This window comes from Rhea americana, unplaced genomic scaffold, assembly GCF_003343005.1.
Source record: "Rhea americana isolate MKP2758 unplaced genomic scaffold, rheAme1 scaffold_68, whole genome shotgun sequence".
In the NCBI taxonomy this organism is placed as follows: domain Eukaryota; kingdom Metazoa; phylum Chordata; class Aves; order Rheiformes; family Rheidae; genus Rhea; species Rhea americana.
Genome location: NW_028186845.1, coordinates 3,340,630 through 3,362,739, shown reverse-complemented (window position 1 = coordinate 3,362,739; position 22,110 = coordinate 3,340,630). Strand labels below are relative to the sequence as shown.

Genomic DNA, 22,110 nt, shown 5'->3' with positions numbered 1-22,110 from the left:
CTTTACTGCACAGATGGCAACACTGTGACTTGTGGGTAGCTCCTTTGCTTTCAAAGGTGAGTAGTTACCCAAAACGACATCACTGCTTGAAGAATACTTTGGCCTGGACACGGCACACACAACAGATCACTAAGATTCTGGATGCTGAAGCATGAACTAGTGCGTCAATTTTCCAGTAGCGACCACAATCCAGGTGTATTCTCCTTCATTCTCCATCTCTCTGAATAAGGCAGTAAAGTTTTCCAGCTGCATCCAAACTCCTTCTATCCCGGTGCAGAACCCCATACTGGAGACATCACACCCACAAAAGCCGACTTCCCTGCTCTTTCAATTGTGCCATTGGTGACACTGTCTCATCTTCACACTCAACAGCTCACAGCCTCTAATCTCTAGAAGCGACCAGGCCCCCAACCTGCTCAAGAACTGTTTGAAGTGCAGACTGGATATGAGAGCCAGGAACATAGACTTTGAACTGGACCAAACTCTGACACCCAGAGTAAAAACATATTTAGAGGATGGCCTCATCACTACTTCCCAATTCTCCTTAACCCTGATCCCCAGGTGCTCAAGCTAATAACACTTCAGATGCTCTATGGTGGGAAACTCTGAATTGCTCATTAGGCAGCCAAACCACATCAGAGCTATTCCAGGGAGAAAGCACTGGGAATCTTTACAGGAACCTTTGGACTCCGAATCACAGTATTAGCATTGATTTTAAATGAAATAATGGTCCCTGCTGAGCATTAAAAGCATTCTTTATAAAAAGCCAGCAAGGTAGAAAAGAGCCATTGTACCCAGAGCTCTGGCATCCCTCCAGGCCCCTTTGCTCTCAAGCGAACGGTAGAGATGCTAACAAAGGCAATCTTCACCTCCTCAGTGTTCGACACTAGCCCGGTGTTTGCTGTGCGCTCAATGAGACATGATGTACTGTCTAATGAACGTGGGAAAAAAGCCATGCCTCCCTCGTCCTGCTTCAAGATGCTATTAAAGAGCTTTCAAGGGCTGAAGCAAACTTCCACCTAAGACAAGGAAAGCTGCTGGTTGCAAACAGCTGCACACACCATACATTTTTATGTGGGTAAATACACACCGAGACGCACACCCCCTACCTTCCTTGTCACCGACAGCTGGGCTCCTGCTCTTTCCCCTGGGACTGCTGTTGGGCTGCTGCTGCTCCTTCTCAGGTTGTTGCTGCTGCGACTGTGAGAGCTTGCTTGGGGGCATGTCCTCACGGGCAGACTCGTGGGCTTTAGTGATCTGCTGCTGGTAGAGGGCCAAGGCATGGGGAGGCACCTGAGGCTTCACACTTCCGCTCTGCAATATCCCCTCTGAGAAACCTTCAGAAATCTGCAGAGTAAGAGGGAGAATTGGTGACGCTTGCCACGTGCTGGGATTCTGTGATTCATTTCTGGGATTCTGCACTGTTAATATCCACAGCAGTCTTCAAGATGTCAAGGTGTTCTTCTGAGACTTATCTGTCCCACACTATCACAAGTCTTACCACCCCAAACAGTGCTCTGGAGCTTTCCAACCACAGGAGGTTAGAATAAACAAGTAAAACACGTTTCTTCTGCTCCCACAAGAGTATCAAATCTGTTCTGGTAACACTATGAGAGCCTCAGACTTGCCTTGTTTAAAACCTTGGATCTCTAGCTAAGTGTTTGCAGATTTTGCAAGAAGTTACGTTACAGCAGACAGATCTTAAGCTGTAACATGGAAACCAGAGTGCATCAGGAACAGATCCTGCCTGAATACTCCAAACACAGCACATGAAATCGGGGACTTCTTCCCTCCCCACTCTGCAAATGCTCCTCCTCTGGTGCTGAACCCAACCCTGAAAATAGTGCGGTCTTTTCTGTCACCTCCCAAACTACAGCACCAGGAGGAATGGTCAGCCTGGGAGAATACATGCTCTTTCAGTAGAGGGCTGCTAGATAGCCAGAAAGGGGTACTACAGAGTTTTGCAATGAGGAAAAACATAAATGCCTCCTATATGATACTATTACTTTCAGTGAATCTACTGTAACTCCTAGGTTCTCAGTCAACTGTTGTGACTTATTATTTGTGTTGTGAGATTTAAACCCGGACCAAGCCACACTGGGCTAGGCACTGCCTGAACAAAGAGTTACTCTGCACTTAGCCGAGATTCCAGTGTAGGTCCTTTGAGTGCATGAGATCAAGAGAAACACTGGGCTGGGAAGGTGCCCACTATCTTTTTAAAGCGATGTGAGGTAGCAGCCATGTGGCAATGACAGAGTTTTTCTGTCCAGATCTCTCACTACTTTCTGATAAAAGAGCCCAAGAAACATCCAGACATTGCTGACAGAGTCTTCCCAGCAGCTGGGAACATGCTGTGCACAAAATGCACCTTGCTTGTTCTTGGTCCCCCACCAGCTTTCTCATGACCCAGGCACACCGCTCTCCATACAGGACATAGTCATGCTTAGATGCAGCGCAGAGACCTGTTCATCTGTTTCTGTGGTGAACACATGCCCTAACTCTCACACATGCTGCTCAGGGAGACCCAGTCCAATGCAAAACTCTGCGCTGGGCACCCATGTCCACGGCGGTCTCAGGCCAAGCCCTCTTCCATCAAGTACTTACAATGGGAGGAATGGCAGCAGCACGCTGCTTTAGCTGTTTCAGGTCCAGGGGTTTCTGCGGTGAGGAGTTCAGCCTGGCATCGCTGGTGGTGTTGAGCAGGCTGGGCCTGGGGGACAGCAGCCTGAACACAAAACAAATGTTAATCCGGGCAATGCCATGGACAAGTTCCATTTGATCACTCCCCCATGCCTTGCACTCCTCTGCCTTACGCTGCTGAGCCTAGAGGACAACATCTTCATCAAAGAAGAGCGCACTAGACCGCTGCTCACTGCTTGGATCTTGGGCTCTGGAACACACGGCAGCCACTTAGGCTTCTAGCTCTGGAAGTTGCTATCCCAATCCCAACCAAGTCTGTTCAGATGGCGACCACCACACCACAGATCCCAGAGTCCAGTACAAGGGTGTTTGCCTGACAGGAGATTGCTCAGCAGTAAACCCTGCTGCACTGCAAATCTACAGCCCTCCAGAAGGTGTCCTGCGTTGTGACTTTGGCAGGTTAGAGACCAGGAGTCCCGAGCCATCCTAGTCTGTGAGGGCAAGCACACCAGGGAACCACTCCTCAGTGCCCTGGCAGAGCATCACTCCCTCCTGTGCAACAAGCACCAACAACGCTGAACGAGCTGCAGAGCACTGCAATAACCAGGGCGACTTCACCCCGGAGCAACAAGGCAATGGGAGAGCACGACGGGATTCAATTTCTGCTTTACAGAGAAGACCCCAGTGGGACTCTGCGCTCAAGTAAGACAACACGTCTGGCTCAACAGGTTTTTGATTTCTCTTTTTCTTATACCTTGCGCTAAGCACTCCTAGTGAAGCTGCTGCTGTTCTCCAGAATAAACTCGAGGGAGAACTACAGGCTGGAATGGGAAGGGGAGGTGTTACAGAGCAGGGTGCCCAGTTCAGATTTCATTTGGGCATCCTGCCACCCTCTGGAGATCACACCTGGTGCTCACCCAGCACTCAAAATCAGTCTCACGCTCCTGGTCAAGGACTGTCTTCTATCGAAGCGCTAATGCCTGGGAAAATGACCATGTGCATGTGGCTGAGAGAGACTATATGAAAGATGAAGGGCTGGATTTTGATGGAATTCGATGTTCAGCCTGGCTCTGTGCAACCCTCTGTCCTCCCTGCCTGTTCTTCCCCTCGGCTGTTTGAGCTGCTCTGCAGAGTCTGAGAACACGGCCGTGCCAAGCCCCCATGCAGACAGCGAGAGCATAGCTAACGTGGGAGCGAACACTGCAAACAATAAGCAGCTTTCCATGAGCACGCACCTCCCAGCGCTCCCGTCTCACGCGCACCTCAGCTGGGGCCACCAGCCCAGATCCATCCCACGTGCCCAAGAGCGCTCATCCTCCTGCCGACAGGCACCAGGCTACCAAACCCCTGCCTCTCCTCGCACCCCTGCCCCACCGGGGCACGGGGGCCTTCCTAAGGCAGCCTTGGGTGTAACCAGCAGGGAAAAGGGGGATTTAGGGCATCTGAAGGGATTTCTGCCCCTGGGGCCACACTGCATGGTCCCACCATTCCAGTGGCTGGGGAGGTGGGATGAGTTGCTGCTCCAGGGTGTTACTGGAACTGAGGGCCTTTTTTCTTCCCAACCAGTCCGGTAGATGGCAAGGCAGGTGGGCACTGCCAGCGCCTTACGGGAAGGGGACAGGGATGGGGGCAGTGGTCTTAGGTCAAACCCTAGGTGTTTCTGGCTCCTAGACTTGGGTTGAAACCCCAAAGGCTGTGTCTCTGCAGGAGAGTCTCGCTTTCTCTCTCTCCCCACTCCAATTTGTTCAAGCCAGTTCATGGTTTTTTAAGGTTTACAGCTTGATTTGTTTATTTTAGCTGTTATTTCACTGCTCTCTTCAGCCTATAAATTTCAAGGTCATTCCATGCTCACCCTTGGATGAATAAACAAGCATGGCTGGGCCATGTGAGGGGAATAAATACATCACTGTGCTGGGACTGCCCCAGTGCTCGCTCCGCACACTGCCCCAGATCAGCGCGGGAATGGGACGGACACCCAGCTGCAGATCGGCCCTGGAGAGCGGACCAGGGAGCGCCCCGCGTGCCAGGGCAGACCTGGTGAGAGGCAGCTAAGCTGAGCTGTCCTCTGGCTTCTGCCAGCTGGGGCTGCCAGGAGGAGCAACTGGGCCCCTAGGGAACAGGACAGGGCGTAATGCCCCAAAGGCGGCTGAGACGTGGGGCCCAGGGATGAGGTCTCCGAGACCTTCAAGCCACGCTGAGCTGGGGCGCTGCTGCAATGGGGCTCTTGAAACAAGGAAACCCAGCGTCCTCAGAGCCCTCTGTACCCAAACCCTGATAACCGGGGCTTTTTAAAGACAGCTCTGGGTTCCCCCACTCCTTAGGCACGTTGGTCTCTGATTTTGCTCAATAGAAGCCAATTTTTTTAAATGAAGGCCAAGTTTTTTCTGTGCAAACCTGACCTCCAGCTGCAGGGGAGCCAGTGGAGGCTGCCAGCACCACACCTGCTTGGCTCCCAGCGGCTGGGAAGAGCTCGCTGTCCTGCCAGCTCGCATTAGACACAAGCGCTGCCAGGAGGGGAATGTGTCAAACACCCCGTTCAAGACGGGTCCCGGTGCTCAGCAGCAGGGAACTGGAGCTGGGAGTGCTGGCCTGGCTCCACGTCACTTCAAGGGCTGCTAATGGTGTGGGACAGACTCTCGTCACAGATGCTTGGAGGCAACACGAGTGGAAACAGCACGGGGCCAGATTTCAACAGCCAGGGTTCTGCTCAGCAGTGCTCACCTCCTCAGCAGCAGTTTTGCTGGACACGTTGCTAAATAGTCTGCTTTTCCAGAGGCCAGTGAGCTTTATCAGCAAGCAGGCCCCTGGCCAGCCCCTCAGCCAGCACACAGCAGAGGAGCTGCTCCAGCTGGAGCTCTCACCCTGACCGAGAGCCTGGCCCCCGGCGCTCATGCTGATTTAGGAGATGATTTTAGGCACCCAGTACTTAAGATCTGAATTGCTCTCTTTGAACCTAACTCATCAACAGAAGGAGAGAACGGAGCTTGCTCTGCTGCATGCAGAAGGGGAGCTGACAAACTGGCTTAACTCAGGTTTGTTAAAGCACTTGGTGATCCTGACATTTAAAAAGCCACAGTCAACATTAAATTCCTCAATATGTAAGTTGCATAACTTACTATGACTTTTCTCCCCAAATCTTGTGTTGGACACAATGCTGCCTGCTAGATGCTTTGCTCTGAAAACCACTGGCCTTACCTGCATGCAGTCAGCAGGACATGGGACAAATGACCCTCAGCAACTACTGCACCCGCTTTTAACCTGGTGTCTCCTGAACCCAACAACCAGAGCTCCTAACGCTGGGTGATGGAATTGGAAGGGAAAGGAAGAGGATTTGAGCAGTGAGGCCCTATTTACAGCGTCAACACATGCACATGGGGTGAATCTCAGCTGTACAGACACATTCCTTCCCAACATGAAGCTTTGGGAATGACCAAGACACCACATTCTCCAAAGCTCTTCAACCTCCACTGTTGAGATGTGGCTTTGGTTTAATTGCCAGACAACCCAGCACACTAACATGACTCATCCACAGTCATCCAAATTTCTCTTCAATTCCTGGCAAGTGTGGTGGGTGTGCAAAGGGGACGGAGCTTGGGGGGGCAACCAGGAGGGCTCTGCCGAGTGCACTGCACCTGCCTTGCACCTCCGGCTGACCCACTGCCCTGGGAGGGCAGTGCGGAGGGATCTGCACAGTGCTTATAGGAAGGCGTCTCCTTGCCTCTCCATATTGCAAATCTGTGATGGGTAAATGTGCACGGCCTCACACATTCGCTCCCATCTGGCGTGACCTCCCACTGAACTGCAGTACTGGCAGTGCTAGCAGCAGCCCTCTTAAAGCACAGGCTCTATATGTAACCAAAGACAATTAGCTGCCTTTTTCAGCTCTGACAAGTTAAGGCTGCAACTCCTTGTCTCAGCCTGGTTTTCGCTAGCGCAAACTGCAGAAGGATCCAGGAATGCCAGTCGCAGTAGCTGCTGCTACATCTCATGCCTCCAGCCTGCTCTGCACCCCTTTCACCTCCCCGCAGAGACACTCAGCAACCCTCCGTCCCCCTTTGAGGGGAAAGCAGGGTGCTGCAGGCTGCTTGACACTTTACAAGCGCAGCGAGAGCACCCACACCCGACCAGTGCAGGGTGGGCGAGCATCACGCACACATCCACACCGCCAGCGCCGTCCCAGACAGGGTGGATAATGCAGCATCTCGGCAGCGCAGGCTGCATGCTCACTGCCTCCTCTGAGCATTTGCAAGTCACCCTGCAGCAGCTGAGCTGCGGCAACCACTTGACAGCAAGCAGACCTCAGCCTGTGGAAAATGCAAGGTAACTAGGTTAGCTGAAGCTCCACCACTTTGCAGAGGGTTAAGGACATGCAAGCAGAAAACCACTATGACCTAGCGACTCACAGTAAGGAAATAAAAGAGTCCAGGCCTAAAAGCCATGTCCCAGACTTTCTGCCTCACCAAGCAATGCCACTCATCTGCATTTCCCATCCTCAGCTACAAAGTTTTCACTGCAAACAGCACACAGGCACTGGGAAGCCATGGGCTATCCACAGAGCATAGCTTAGGAACTCCTCATCTAGTGGGCAGGACACAAGGAAAGGCCACAGATATATTCCAGCTCAGGCTCAGAAAACACAGAGTCCGAATTCAACCTGGTCTGAGCACGGACAACGGCATGCACACCTCTAGTTTCCACAGACCACTTTGACAAGAAGCAAAACGGTACTGGGGAAGCTGCTCTGAGTCTGTGCATGCAAAATCCGTGCTGGGAGCACAACTTCTGAGCTGCCTGCAAACCACCTCTGGGGGCACTTCCCAGGAGGCAGGGCAGGTCGGCAGGGTCGGCCGCACAGGCTTGGCTCTGCGCTGGCTGCGAGTGCCCGACCGCTTCCCCCGGGGAGCACCAGCTCAGCTCTCCTGCTAACCCTTTCCCATGCAGTCACATGCTGCTATCACCTGCCTTTTGCCACCAGACCAGATAAGCAGAGTGGCCCAGCAGCAGTGTTTAATACTTAATACTCCTGGAAGCTGGTATTTGTTTGGCTGGAGAGAGATGTGCTGACTCAGCAAGGAGCCCAGGAAGAAAAGGTTGCTCCCATGGCGACTCACTCCTTTGCTACTGCAAAGTTGGTAAAACCTGCTGCTGTCTTGCTTTCAGTTGGGTTAATGCTAAACTTCAGGAGTTCAGTCCTGCTGGCCTCACTTTCTCTCGCAGGGAGGTTTTATCCCATCTGGGAAGAAGGGGACGGTGGGGAGGGGTACATCTGCATCATTCCTGATCTGCAGCACTGCACATGGTGGCAGTGTGGATTCAGGAGGCCCCTCCAGGCCCAAGAGCCAGTGAGGACGGAAGCAGGAGCTGTTAGAGAAAATGGCACTACAAAGACAGGGATTTTTATATATTCTTTGAAAAAAACCAAGAAACCCTGTCCCATTTGCAAGGCTCTTGGCCAGGAAGGGCTATGTGACTGTAGTGGGAAGAGATGGGAGGGAACAGGGTATTTCTCCTTCAAAAACACCACTGTTTCTTCTCCCTGGCCCCAGAAGGGTCGAGAACCCCTTCGCTACCTGCACCAGGGGCTGTCCAAGGGCTCGGAAAGGCAGCGGCACACGCAAAGACCCAACGGTGTCTACCAGTGGGAGAGCTCATACTCCCCACACCACACAGGGCCACCTTCTGCTCCTTCCAGGACCTGCATGGATAACTGATCTCTACTGATCCGAGCAGCATCTCCACCAAGGGACAAACAGAAACATGGCTCTGAAGTGACTTCTGTTCTGCCAGTATGAATTCAGAGAGAAACTGCTCCCAACGCCAGCTCCAGGGAGCCTGCTCTACACCTCAGTGCAACTCAGCTGGCCCCAAGGGCACATCACCTGCCACTGCATCACCCAGGTGGCCCACAGTCAGCAAACACAGTGGTTCTGCACATCTGCACACATCACACCGCCTGTTGCTTCTCAGCCCCGCAGCAAACCATGGCCAGAGGGCTGCAGCCACACAGAGATGCAGCTGGGCACAGTCCTTCACTTGGTGGAGCACCAGAGCCAGCAGGAGCATCCAGGTCTCTATCCTCACAAACAAGACATGGCCTAACAGTTTTCAGCACAACTGGGGAAGACACCTTCCAGCCCATGGAATTATCTTGGTCCCTGCTGCTTTGAAGTTTAAGGGGATGGGCAGGTAAGAGATGGCCTAGGCTCCTTATTGGGATATTCCCAAGAGTGAGCCCATGAACATGTACCCAGGCACTACTGCACCCAACAGACATCCCCGTGTCTTGTTCATGTGCCATGCACTTACCTACCACATGTTGCCGCTTTTCTTACCTGTTTTTGTCCACAGCTTCCTGGTCGTCCATCTCATCCGCACTGCAGGTCGCGCTGGAGTCACTATCAGGGTTCACGCCGGGGCCTTTACTGCCTTTATGACTTTCCTTCTTCTCGGCCTTGGGCGGCCCCTCTGCCCCTGCTGTCCCTCCACCACTGACACTGCTTTCCGCTTTCTTGTCATTCCCCTTGTCTTTTTCCTGGCTGTCTTCGTTCTCCTCCTTCTTCACCTCGCTTTTGCAGGGCTCCTCACTCTCCTTCTCCTCTGGCTCCTCTGTTTTCACCACATCCACCACCAGGTCCTCTTGTGCCTTCTCCTCACTGCTGGCTGGCTCGGGAGCTGCCTCTGGAGGAGGGCTAGTGGCAGGAGCGGGGTTGGTAGAAGGAGCAGTGGGAGCAGTGAGAGCATCAGGGGGTGCGGGAGCCTCTTCCAACTTGACTGTTGGTTCTGCGCTGGAGTCACCTCCCGGACCGGATGGTGCCTTGGCCCCGTTTTCGCCTCCCTCTTTGGCTTCAGGCCTTGGCGAGGGAATGCTCTCAGTGTCAGAGCTGTTATTTACTGCAGCTGAGAAAAGGGAAGAAATAAAAATAAGGATCAGACTGAGATTCTCACTTCCCATATCGCTGCCTCCGCCCCCTCCCATGGGAGGAGAACGCCCTCATTCCTCCGAAAGGGAGACGATCCCGGGGCTCAGAAGAGTTGTGCTGGGATCCCCTGCACCCAGAGCCTACCAAGCCAAGAGATGCTCTGGGGTTTTCTTTGCTTGCCTAACATAACAACGGGTCGGGCTTTTGTTAACCCCTGCCCAGACACAAAACCACACTCCCTACAAGCCTGAAAACCAAACAATTGGGAAGCAGGACTACGATCAAAAACCTTCGCCACGGGTTGCTCTGCCACTTGGGTTCAGCAGAACAGGCACTGCGTCCTCCTCACTTCACTCAACCATAGCTCAGAGCTCCTCAACCGCTTCCCGCGGCCCGGGCACCTTCCTGACTCCCCTCTTGCACGCCGGCACAGCATTACTGCTAACTCACGGTGCCGTGACCCTGTCTCTGTCACCCCTGGGGCAGCCAAGGGAATGTCCCAAAACACTGCGTGTGTTTGTTGTTATTTAAGCCACCAGTGTCAAGAGGAAAGGAGGTCAGGGTCAGTGAAAGCAAAGCTCTGCCAGTGCTGCAGGACTGGTTATTCATTAAATGTAAAGGATCATTCTCAAGTCTAACGACTTGAAATGAGCTGAAAACACAAGTGTCCATGCATCGTTACAGATGAAGGTGCTGCTGAGAGATTGTTTCTATGGCTGGAGAAAGAATCATTTCCTCCAAACTTTCTGATGCAAAGACACCAAGGGCCAGGAAACTTTCAGGGTCCAATCTCAACATATCCCCCTCGGGGCAAAGCTCTCTCACACTCGTGGAAGACCAGGCAGAGTGGTTTCCTCACGTGCATCAATCAGGGAGATGCAGTCACCCAAGGATGATGGTCACAGGACTGAAGGGACACAGATTTACAGTACGTCTGGTCAACATCTCACTTAACAACGCGCATGATACTACTCCTAATGTCAGTACCAAAAGCAGCTCGGTCCTTGTTACACCAAGCTTTAGGTTCCACTGCATTCGCTCTGGACACCGAGCTCACGATGGCAGAGCGTGAGCCGTGAGAAAGCTGTGTCCCGGACGGAGAGGTGACCGGCACCGGCCACGCAGTCTGGCTGTCTGCACGCGCCCCGTTCACCGGGCGCACGGCACACATGCCTGCTCTTCGCAAGTGCGGCAGCTGGATGCAAAGTCGCGCAATAAAAACCACGCCAAGACCTTCGCCCTGCTCCACTGCCTGCCACATGGCCCCCCGATCCCACGGTACATCTCCAAACGTCACCCAGGAGCCAAGCAGGCTTCTCAGGCATAACACTGCTCTGACATTTCTGTGCCCATGACATTTCATCCACCTCTGCTTACACGTTTATTCAGCTCAATAACCCACTTTAGAAACAGTCCCCCTCCGCGAAACAGGATGAATACGAAACGAGACCCGGAGCTCTAGGAACGTGATGCTTCAGAGTGTGTCAAGTGATCTGTCTTTAATCTTAAAAATACATTGTTTCCTCTCAACCACTCTCACAAAGAGCAATAACTACCTTTTACATTGTGTCTCTGAGTCACATATCACCTCGCACAAAGATTTACCTGGAATCTGCCTTGTAATGAGTCACTTTCAACAACGACTTGAAAAGATTTTCAATTTCGAGTCCCATTAGCCTGGGTGCTAAGGCCAGGAATCAGCATGGTGCAAGCATTGCCGGTTAAGTTATTAAATTACTTTGACAAAAGTCAAATGGGGCTATTGTTGGAAAATTATGCGCATTTTCTCCAAACTCGCTGCTGCTCTTTCTAAGCGGTAAATAGCTAAAATTGTCACTTTCAAACTGCTTCCTTTCTTTGGTATGGCTGGGAGAGAGGAAAACGCTCCCTCAGAAAGAAAATGAAGAGGGGAACAAAATGCCAAGGTGCACCAGCCTCACGCTTTGGAGACCGCAGCTCCTTCTGCTTCCCAGGCAGCAAGGACCTCCTGGAGCTCAGCCGTCTCGGGCAGGAGGGTCAGCAACGCCCTGACGGGGTGGGGACGGCGTCCCGCAAACCCAGGGGGTTATTCCTGCTTGGGGCCGTGCTCCCACGTCCCGGAGGTATCACCGCGGGCCAGCACCAGTGCGAGCCGCGGGGCTGCGGTGCTCCCTGCCTGCTCCGCCGGCAGGCCAGCGGCTCTCCGCGTGCTCTCCTCCAGCGGTTTCCCCCATGGCCTCTCCTCTAGACCACGCGGCGCCTGCTATCTGAGCCCGGCGTGTCCCTGGGCTCTGCCAAGCCGCGCAGGGACAGGCCTTTAGAGGAAAACAACACGGAATCTGATCTGCGAGAGTGCAAAAGTGTGCCAGGCCCCGCGATAAGCCAAGCGCTTTGGGGACTGCGGGCTGATGGAGATCACAAATAAAAGGGCTGTCTCTTCTCCAAGGTGAGGAAAAAGAAGTCCCTGGGGAGCACACAAAGTGCCACCTTTGCCGGGACAAAGCGAGTCGGCTGGGTGGGCAAGGGCTGCAGGGGAGCAATGCACCCAGAGCGCCATTTTCCCACGGCGGCTGTACTGGTAAGACCTGCGACCAACAGTGAATTCAGGTGACAAAGTCCATCCCCTCCGCTGCTTCCAGGGAGCCCTTTACGTGCAACGTCAAAGCAGAGGCCGAGGAGCCCATGGACCTTGAGAAGGCGCCGGAGGGCAGCACCATCCGGGTTGCCCCATTCTTTGAGAGGCTGATGTGGCTTTGAGAGCAGCTGAAAGCCTCCCAACCCGGACCCTGGGGAGGTCCCCGGGTCCGGCAGCCGTGGCAGAGGCCGGCTGGTAACTGAGCTCCTGCCATTGCACGACTTCCCAAAATAAACATCCCTCCAGACAGACACCGGAGGAGGGCAGTGATCCAGGGCAGTCCTTGCAAGTGTGAAATCCAGAGTTATCCAAAAGGTCACGAGCACCTCATGCTGCAGCACAGCGTCACCTCGGTGCCTCTTTGGGGTAAGGGGCACCCTTGGCAGATGTTGGCCCTTGGGAGCACTGACATTTGCAAACCGAGGCAGCCAACGGCGCAGGGCTTGGAGCGCCCAGCCGCTGCCGGGCAGCTGAGCGCACTCCCTCCCCCCCAGCACCGCCCCGGCCCTCCTCACCTTCGGCCTCCTCAGCCATCTCCTCTTCGTTGCCGCTCGTCCCCGACACCTCCATTTCCTCGTCCTCAGCTACAGGAGGGAAGGCAGCTTCTTCATTTTGCACGGCGGTGCCTTTTTTCTTCTTCCTCTTGGCGTTCCTTTCCTTCTCCTAGGAAAGAGGCAGGGAAAGGTCAGAAGGGACGTCACGTTGGCTTGGCCCCACACCGGGGCACGGTATGTGCCTTCGCACCAGCGCCGCTGGGGAACGCGCCACGCGCGGCTGGCACGAGGGATGCTAACACTGCCACATCCCCCGGCTCCCGAGTCCTAAAGCTCCTCAGGTGAACTCTCCTAAAAGCGGTCCCGAGGACCAGGTCTGCCTGCTGAAAGGCCAGGGAGCCCGTGGTGCTGTTTCACCAGGCCAAAAACCTTGAGGCAGAGCGGGACGTGGAGCGCCCCAGGCACCCCCTGCCCTTCTGGGGAGGAGCGTGACTCCAGGGAAGCCCTGGGGACCCCAGCGCCATGGGTGGAGCGGACAGGCTCAGACCCACAGCGGTGGTGCTGCTCCACAGGACGGCTGGAGCGGGATCCACCCAACCCTGCTGCCGAGCTGCAGGCAGGGTGCAGCATCTCCTCCAGCAGAGCTCAGCACCGACGGCAACGCGAAGGCCACCCGGTCTCCCTGGCAGAGCTGGGGCCCAAGCCGCGGTAAACCTCCGCGGGAGGGACGTCACTGGCACGTAGACAAGCGACGCGTGTGCAAAAGTCAGCAGCTCAGGGCTGGAAACGGCCGGGCAGTTCAGCCATCTGATCCTTACGCCTGCGTTACGTGTTTGTACTACGTGTTTACAGGGACTGCCTCCCCGCTCCTCGACCGTGCGCGGCCCCAGCCTGACGCTCGTCTGGAGATAGCGGAGCCAACGACCCAGGTGCTCTGCGGCCAACGCTTCAGCGCACCAGTTTTCCTGCGTCCCAGAGCAGGTGCTGCCAAAGGACTTTACTCCCACCGGTGGGACGCTCAGCACGTGGCGGCAACCCGTGGGCACTGCCCGCGCTGGCGGATGCGTTTGTAAGCGCGGAGCCCCAGGAGACACGGGGCTCTCTAGCAAGTGGAGCAGCAAACGGAGCAGCACTGAGCACCCTCAGGCCCCATCCTGCCTCCAGCCCCAGGGCAGCACTGTCCCATCTCTCTCGGCCACGTGCCGCATGGACCTGGGCGCACACACACTGCTCCCTCCCAGAAACCCCCGGGCCCAAAGTAAAAGTCTCAGTTTTGCTATTGTTTCCTGCTCTTGTTGCTTGAGTAAATATTACCAGTAGGAACAGGCCCATCATCTCCGGCTCCCTCTGCAAACCCCACACGAATGACGTGTGTAGGACGTTTATTTACATGGATGAAAAGATAAAGCCGTGGCGGAAACGTTAACTTTGCTTTTGGATCTCTCTGCTGGGAAGAGCTGATTCTTTCCCTTCCCTCCCCCTTCAACTTTTCGATCCTTTAAAAAACTTCCAGATAAAACAAACAAATACAACTGCTTTCTGCTTGGAAACGTTGCTTGCTCAAAATCTATTTTTATCAAACCGGGCAGGAGAAAGGGAAAAGCGCACTAGAGAAATCGCTGTGTGAACGCGTGGAGACTCAGGGAGGGGAGGGAAAGGCTCCTCCGCGCCCCTCTCCCACTGCTTCGCGGCCCCCTCGGTGGCCGTCACGGCGGTGGCCAGAGCGCTGCCAGCGTTCACACCTTTGTCGAGACAACGATTCAACAACCGCGTGTTTCGGTCTGAAGCAGCAATTCCACATCATGCTAATGCAATGACAAAGCTCCCACGTTACTATGGCAAAGACTTCTCTGCCTCCCTGCCTCTTACTCACGTATCTGTGACTCAGTCGAACCAAGGAGCAGGCTCTCCGCTAGGGAATTATCCGGGAAGCAGCCTCTGCCTCAGCACCATACTTGGCTTTTGTGCAGTTGCTGAAGAGCAAAGCAGCAGGACTCTGCACGCACAGGGACGGAGGCTGCTCGCAGAGCGGAGCAGCGAGGTGCCTTTGGGGCTGTGCAAATCCCGTGTGTAGCAGATTGCCACTGCCTTATGCAAGAAAGACGGTAAAGCAAGATGAGGTGGAACCAGAGAGCAGAGCTAGGCTAGAGGTAGGGACACATACAGGCCCCAGCCTCACCCGCCTGCAGTTCCAGCAGCTCCGGGCCCCCAGCACAGTCTTCTTCTTGGCAGCTTCTCGAGGAAAGGGGACCTTTCCTGCTCTGACTACGTACGGCATCCAGCACACCAGGGCCCACCTCTGAGACAGGCTCCTAACCACCACTGCAGGACAAACATATTCAGCTGAGCAGAACCTCTCTCCAGCGTGCAGGGCAAAGTGAAGCACCCCAAAGGGACGCTCCGCTCAAGCTCCGTAGGGGAGACATGGAAGATGCTCTTTAGGCAGTGCCTGGAACAAGTCTTCTCCGATCACTTGGACAGGTTCTTCATAATCCAAGCAGGAACCAAGGAGGCCACGGGAAGGTTTCAGGATCTTTTGCAACAGGCACTTCCTTGATGATTTGTGTTACTGCAGCCCACAGGGACTCATCCCTCATGCTCTGCTCTCTACCTACCATCACGTATTTTTGCAAGATCATCCAGTGCTTCAGGATTTGGTGCCGGTCTGCCTCACCGAGACTCCCTGAAGAGATGTTCTGTGGACGGTGAGGACGCCGAACATCATACCAGGGGACATGGGCGAAGAAGCAGCACCCAAGCCTCAGGCCCTCTTGCTCTGTAATCCCTGCTGCGTCACTCCACGTCCGCTCCTCTGCACAGCCATCCCAGGCGCCTGGGTTACCGCAGCAGCTGGTGTATAGCCAGCTCCGTTACGCTGACTCTGAGCCTGGCAAGGATCAGCAGCTCTTTCCCTACCGCCGCTCCTTCCACTCCCAGCACTGGATCCTGCCTCCCCCCACGCAGCTCGCCTGCATCTCTCCTGGAGGAGGAGGAGGAGGAGGAGGAGAGGAGGCCATGCCAACAGTGCATGGGCATGACATCTTCCTGGCCATCTGCCCCACAAGGGAAGTGGCAGTCCAGACAAATTTGGCCTCTCCTTGCGATTGCCACCTGACGCGGTAGGAACAGCCAAAACAGCTTTCAACTCTTGCTCCTGATACAGAGCCGTCATTATATTTACCTCCCATCAGCATCTGTCTCAGCCTTTCCAAACAGCATGATCAGGCACTCCCAGATTGGTATGACATAATGATGCATATTTGAGACTATATTAGAGCTGGATCTAACCACAGGATGACAAAGTAATGCCTGTCCCAGGCCTGGCACTGGGAATAGCCAGCCGGTCCCCAGCCCTTCAGACCTCGCAGGAGTTTCACAAGCCTTGCAGTGGCAAAATGAGAGAGCCTCTCACTGCTGCTTTTCTAAAGAGCCATCGTTAGAGCCAGAGGAGAGGCAGCCCTGGGACCCTGCAGACAGGGCGTCCTGCCCACTGGGGCAAGCAGGGCCTTGGCCTCTAGCCCGAGACCGAGCGTGCGGCGCAAACACAAGGAAGATTTGTTCACTCTCCAGGAGAGGAGACCTCCAGGCTTTCCTCCCTGATCAGCTCTGCAATCTGAATCCTAAATCCAGCATCACCGAAAAAGCACAGAATCACAGAAATGCTGCTTGGGAGGAGCTTTGCAAGGCCTCCTGCTCAAAGCAGTGCCACCACCAGTGCTCAACCAGTTGTATCCAATTGATCCGTCTTAGTTTCACGAGGTAAAAGAAGCCCAAGCGTTCACTAGACCAAAGTGACTCGCTCAGCAAAGAGGTCTCTGGTGAAGAGTGTCTAATCTCCAGCTGCTAACAAAAAGAGTAGCTCCAAGAGGACACTGTGTATCAAAATGCCCGCTCTCCTTAAATGCCAAGATTACAGAGCGCAGCATGCAGAAGGTCAAGGCTAAGTGACGCTGATGCCTGGGACAGATCTGAGCTGCTCAACAGCAAAACTAAGCCAAAACACACAGCAGCGTAGATAAAATGAAGCCTCAAGGTGGCCAGACTCCACCACGGGAGTAACAGGCTGCCTGCTCCAAGGTGCAGCTCGCTGAGCAGACACCCCAGTCCAGAAGCAGGCTTGCAGAGAGATGGGGCGAGGAACCCGGGGCTTGCACGGACCTGGCCCTGCCGTAGCCAGCCTGCAGCGGGATTCCTCTCCTCGAATACACTGCAGAAAGCAAAAAATTTGGGCATCTTTTAAGCACTGTGCAGCTCAAGAGAAGAGGAGAAAACACAGCTCTGCATGCTGATACAGACCAGTGCCAGGCACCTTTGCAAAACAACCCCTTTTCCTTTCTAATGCACTGGATGCCTGGGGACAGCACAGGTCCCACTTCACCTCTCCCCCTGCCCCCAGAGCTCCTTGGGCTCTGGCTGGGCCAGGCTTCACTTCGCAGTGTCACCCGTCCCTCAGGGTCAAGAGCCTGCAGAAATGCCCAGCACTATCCCACGAGCCAGATGCATGGAAGGGGGACATCTCACTCCACACTGTGCTCTGCCCCATTTCGGGGCGTCAGGGATCTCCCCAGGCTCCTCTTCCCATCCTAAACTAACTTTCGACATGGGTTCGATCCCTGCGGCTCCTCCATGTCATCCACATACTGCTAAAACCCAGCCCAGGCAGGGAGAAACCTAGCTTAGGGAGGGAGCACTTCAAACCTGTGTCACAGCCTGTCTGTAGGAGGAGGAGGAGGCTACAAAATATTAATGAGCTACATTTGAGAAGCTAATGAGATCTGCTAAATAAGTTTACTCTCCTTAAGCAAGAGGAGGAAAAGCAGAGCCAACTTGTTTCCTTGCACATTATCAGCACTAGCTGTTGGTGGCAAGGTCAGGGAATATACTGGGGATTTCATGGTAAAACTACCTGATGACACACTGGCTTGTCGCATGCTTACTCTGCAGAGGTCAAGGCTGACTACTGGGTATAGGAAGAGATTAGGAGGCCTGGTTCGCTTGTGAATATATTTAGGAGTCAGGAAGGAAGGTCTATGGCAATTTAATCTCAGTTGTTCTTTTATTTTATTCAGCTTTCTGGCATCTGCTGTTGCCACAAAACAATAGAGCACAATAAATAACAGCTGAACATTCATTGTTCTTCTACAAAACCAATTCCCATAGCCTCAAATGCTCAAAAAATAAAATGATGATGCTGATATAAACTGCAAGTGAGAGTGAGCAATTAGACTGGAGAAGTCTAGTGGCTGCCTTGGAGGGACGGATACAGGGAAAAATGTGGTTCTGCAGAAAAACACTTCTGTGATATAATTTCTGAAACATTAGGAAGCAGAGTAAATTAATATACACCGATTCCACTGCCAGCTAAGCTGTATGATCTTATTTCAGATTCTCCCCTGTAATGAACAATGATATCTTTATAACATTTTATATTCAGAGGGATTTATGCACATTTCATTCCAGTCTTTATATAGTTTTTTTTGCTCTTTTGTATAGTTTGTTTGCTTTGTTTCTAAAAACAATTCAGTGAAACATGGGAACACAGGAGTATCTCTGCATAGAGAATTAATAAAAAAAAGAATCGCCAATGTCTTCTCTCTTTCTCATTCCTATAGACTGACTAGGATATTAAATTCCTGGGTGAGTCATTGAATGTTTTCCTGTCTTTCTTTTTACTCCTGCTGTAATAGCTTGCTTGGAGAGATTCCTGCATTGAACATTGTCCTTTGCATTTTCAAAGCACCCCTTGGGGGTTTAGCCATGTGAATTCTATTAGCCAGAAACTGGGAACCCCAGGATACTCTACAAATGAAATAATTACAATCCTTAGTTGCTCTGTAGCAGCCTGCCTTATCTCCAGAAGGCTGAACAAGCCGCACATTATCCACACCCTGCATCTTACGCCAGAAAAGCAGCAGCATCAGCCATTCTGACAGGGAAACCGAGGCACAGAGAGATGAGCGCATTTGCTTGCGGTCATGAAGAGGACCGACATCCGTGCCGGGATTAGCTTTCCAATCTTCCAGCATTAGATTTTGAGCTAAGCCTCCCTTTCATTTCACTGTCCTAAAACCCTGCAAGGAAACCCTGCATTTTGGGGGTAAATTGGCTGCCCTCGCCTTCAGTTCAGGTGTCGGCACTGCTGCGGGGTCGATGGTACCCGAAGATTTCAAGAGAAACACGGTGAATTGCTGGGCCCAATTCTGTTCGCCCCTCCACGGGCTGAAACGGCACAACTGCACTGGCTTCAAGGGATTTACACAGCTGGGACTGAGCTCACGTTCTGGCTAACACACAACAACCCCACTCTTCTTTCTGCTCCCTTTTATCTCCCCGAGCATCAGCCGTGCTCCAGAAGATGGGCTATGCTCTCACACAGCAACCCCCCTCTCCAGGTCTCCTGGGATCAAACAGACAAACAGCCCCTTCCTGCATCCCTCGAGCTGCCCGTGCCCGGTGTTTTCAGACCAGTGTGTTCTCCAGGATGAAAGATTTCCCCCTCGGCTATGGGAACAACGCAAGTGTTTGCCGGGAAATATCTGTGGCGCCCGGTGCGGGCTGAGATAGGATTCTTACCATTTTTAGTTTGTGCTGCTGTAGGATCTCGTCCAGGTTCTGTCTCTTCTTGTAGTTGAAGTAGAAGTTTTTGCACTGCGACACAGTTTTGGAGCCCACCATCCTGGCAATGGCTGACCAGTTCCGCCCATGCTCAAGGAGACCTGCGGTCATGGGAGGGAGAAAAGGAGAAGGCTTTAAAACCAGATAAACTCGCACAAGGGCAGCATTATTCGCACAGGATGGGAAACACCCTTTGTGCAAGCCAAACTCCACAGGAACAATATGGTCACCAGCACCCGTCCGCAAGCCTTCCTAGGCCAGGGGATGACTTACAACAGCCTGTTTTTCTTTCCAAGGGGAAAAGGCACTCGGCTGACTATCTAAGGAACGGAACACATCCCGCAGCCACATCGCTCAACAAGCTGCCGACAGCCCTGCCCCTCCAGCGGCCGGGGCGGACGTGCGAGCCGTTGGGATGGGACCGGGAGCTGTCGCCATGCCTGGGAGAACTTGGGGCAGCAGGTCTCTGTCCCTACCAAGGAGCAAAGGTTCCTTCCACCCTCCCGAGCTACGGTGACAGGTTAAACTCAGGTGACACGGGAGTTGAGAGGGTTGGAGCAGAGTCCTGTTACGGCCGGGGAGGCGGGAGCCGGGCAGATGGGAAGGAAGAGCCTAGGCAAGGGAGGTGAGCTGTCACGGCAGCATGGAGCCGGCTGAGCCCAGGTAACTTCCCTTGCTCGGAAAAGGTGTGCCAAGGGATTAGCGCTGATCGCAGGCTCATGAGCAAAAGCAGTTTTGCAGGTGAGGCATCATGCCAAGGGCTGGCAGACCCAGCCAGCCAGAGCCACCCGAGCACAGGGCTCCTGCCAGGGCTGGGGCAACCCAGCAGGGCGGAGGAGGAGGACGGAGCAAATCACTGCCCCGTGACCTCCACGGCAGGGTCTGGGCAACCCAGTCCTCCAGCTGCCGTGCCCCTTCGCACGGTGGGGAAACCCGTGCCCAGGGACGCGAAGCCACTTGCCGGAGCCACGCAGGCAACGTGCGCCAGAGCGGGTTGCTCAGTGCGAGTCTCGGGTCTGCAGGCGAACGCCCTAATCTCATCGCTAGGCCGCCGCGCTTCGGCACGGTGCCGCGCGGCAGCCCCGTACCTGTCTGTCTGACAGAGCGAGGTGGTGGGGATTGGACATGCGCCTCTGCCGGGCGCCCCACGCAGCCGGTGCTCAGGCTGACGGTACGAGACACCGGGCTGGGAGGAACCCTGCAGCCCGGGAGACTGGAGAACAACACAACCCGCCAGCAGCCCGAGCAGAGGGCTGCTGGGGATGGGAGGCAGATGGCTGCGCTGAAGGTGGGAGGCAAAACCACACACGCACCAGCCCAGGGACACGTGCACTGCACCCTGCTCTGTCCACCCCAGACTCCTGGAGGTGACCAAGGCTAGCACTGTCCAAGGCTTTCCAGAAAACAATACGTGGCAGCCTGTGGTCCTTCCCACGACCTAGATTGCCCTGCCTTGGCCATCCTTGGCCCTGTGGCTCACGAGCTTCTGCAGAAGACAGTGTGCTGGGGAGCAGCGCAGCCTCTCCAGGGGCTCCCCGACCCTGCAGCCTCCCTCGGACGTGGCAGGGTGGCGTGGGGCCGCCCCTTCCCGCAGCGCCAGTCCTTGCCGCGGGGCCGAAGCACCCACCCGGCAGTGCAGGCTGCACAGCTGAGCCACCTTGTGCTGCCTGGCTGGCTCCGGGCAGCCCGCGCTGCAGAAGGAGCCAGCAGGGAATGAACCTGCTCGGAGCATCTTCCTCTTCCGTTAGGGGGTTTTCTGTCCGCAAGCACTACCTGGGGAGCCCAAGACCAGCGAGTGCCCAGATGTCTCCTTCCTCCTTCCCCAAAGCCTCCCTGCTGCCCCCGTCCCAGAGCCACGCAGAGCCGACCCCGTGGGGCTAGGGACCCCGGCGAGGCGCACGCAGGCACCCTGCGGGCTGCAGCACCCACCAGGGATGAGATCGACCGTGCCCAACCTAGCCCCAACCCCTGCCACGTGTCACCTTCCTAGCCGCCGTCTGGAGGTACAGCCCAGCGCACAGAGCCTCTGCTTCAGCACAGCAAGAAAACCCAGGGGGACAGATGCTCATCTCAGCACGGCAGGAGCAGCCAGGGGCCGACGGAGGCACCCCCGGGCAGGGCGTGTGCGTGCGTGCACGGGGAGGGCACGGCTCGGGGGGTCTGTGGAGCTGCAAACGAGGAAGTTTGCACTGAATAGATGACAACGTGTATTTTGGGACAGGCAAAACCCTCCTCTCCTTCTCGGGCTCTGGAGGAAACCAGCTGCATCCAGCACAGTAAGGGTTAAAACGCAAACCGTGCCTGGATCCTGCCCCGTCCCAGCACCAGGGCTTATCATGTTGCATGTAACACACAGGCATCGCGCAGCGCGCTGAGCACCACAAAAGGCCGCGGCAAGCCAAGAAACAAGCCTGCGCTTTAACTCTGAAGCTCCCAGCGCCGCTCGGGCAGAAGCCACGAGCTCCGTCGCCACGCTCGCGCGCCGGGACTCTTCCGAAAGGACGTCCGGCCGCGGCGGCAAACCGGAGGGCGATGCCGGCCCCCCAGCCCGCTCCCCGCGGCGCGCTCGGAGCGGCGCGGCCCCCCGGCAGAGCGGCGAGGGGGGCGGAGGGGCCCGGCGCGACCTTTGCTAGCCGTGCGCGGCGGGCGATGCCGAGTCCCGGCTGCCCTTTCCCCCGCTCGGCCGTGCCGCCGCGGACCCCGCGGGGAGGAGCGTGCCGCCGCGCGGCACGGCGCGGCCGGGTGCTCGCAGGTGGCCTGGCGCGGAGCAGGCTGCGCCCAGACCGCAGGCGGGCATCCCAGCCGCTCGCGTCTCGGCCTTAAAAAC

General features: G+C 55.0%; 1 protein-coding gene across 9 annotated transcripts in view; it reads right to left on the bottom strand.

Moving 5' to 3' along the window:
• Positions 1-22,110, bottom strand: part of NCOR2 (nuclear receptor corepressor 2) — a 186,626-nt gene that overhangs the window by 37,855 nt on the left and 126,661 nt on the right. For all 9 annotated transcript variants that reach the window (XM_085321029.1, XM_085321031.1, XM_085321033.1 and 6 more), the window contains exons 17-21: positions 19,242-19,384; positions 12,690-12,837; positions 8,973-9,537; positions 2,605-2,725; positions 1,110-1,347 (exon numbers count right to left, since the gene is read on the bottom strand). In XM_085321029.1, coding sequence (XP_085177155.1) covers positions 1,110-1,347; positions 2,605-2,725; positions 8,973-9,537; positions 12,690-12,837; positions 19,242-19,384 — 1,215 coding nt within the window. The remainder of the gene's footprint in view (positions 1-1,109; positions 1,348-2,604; positions 2,726-8,972; positions 9,538-12,689; positions 12,838-19,241; positions 19,385-22,110) is intronic.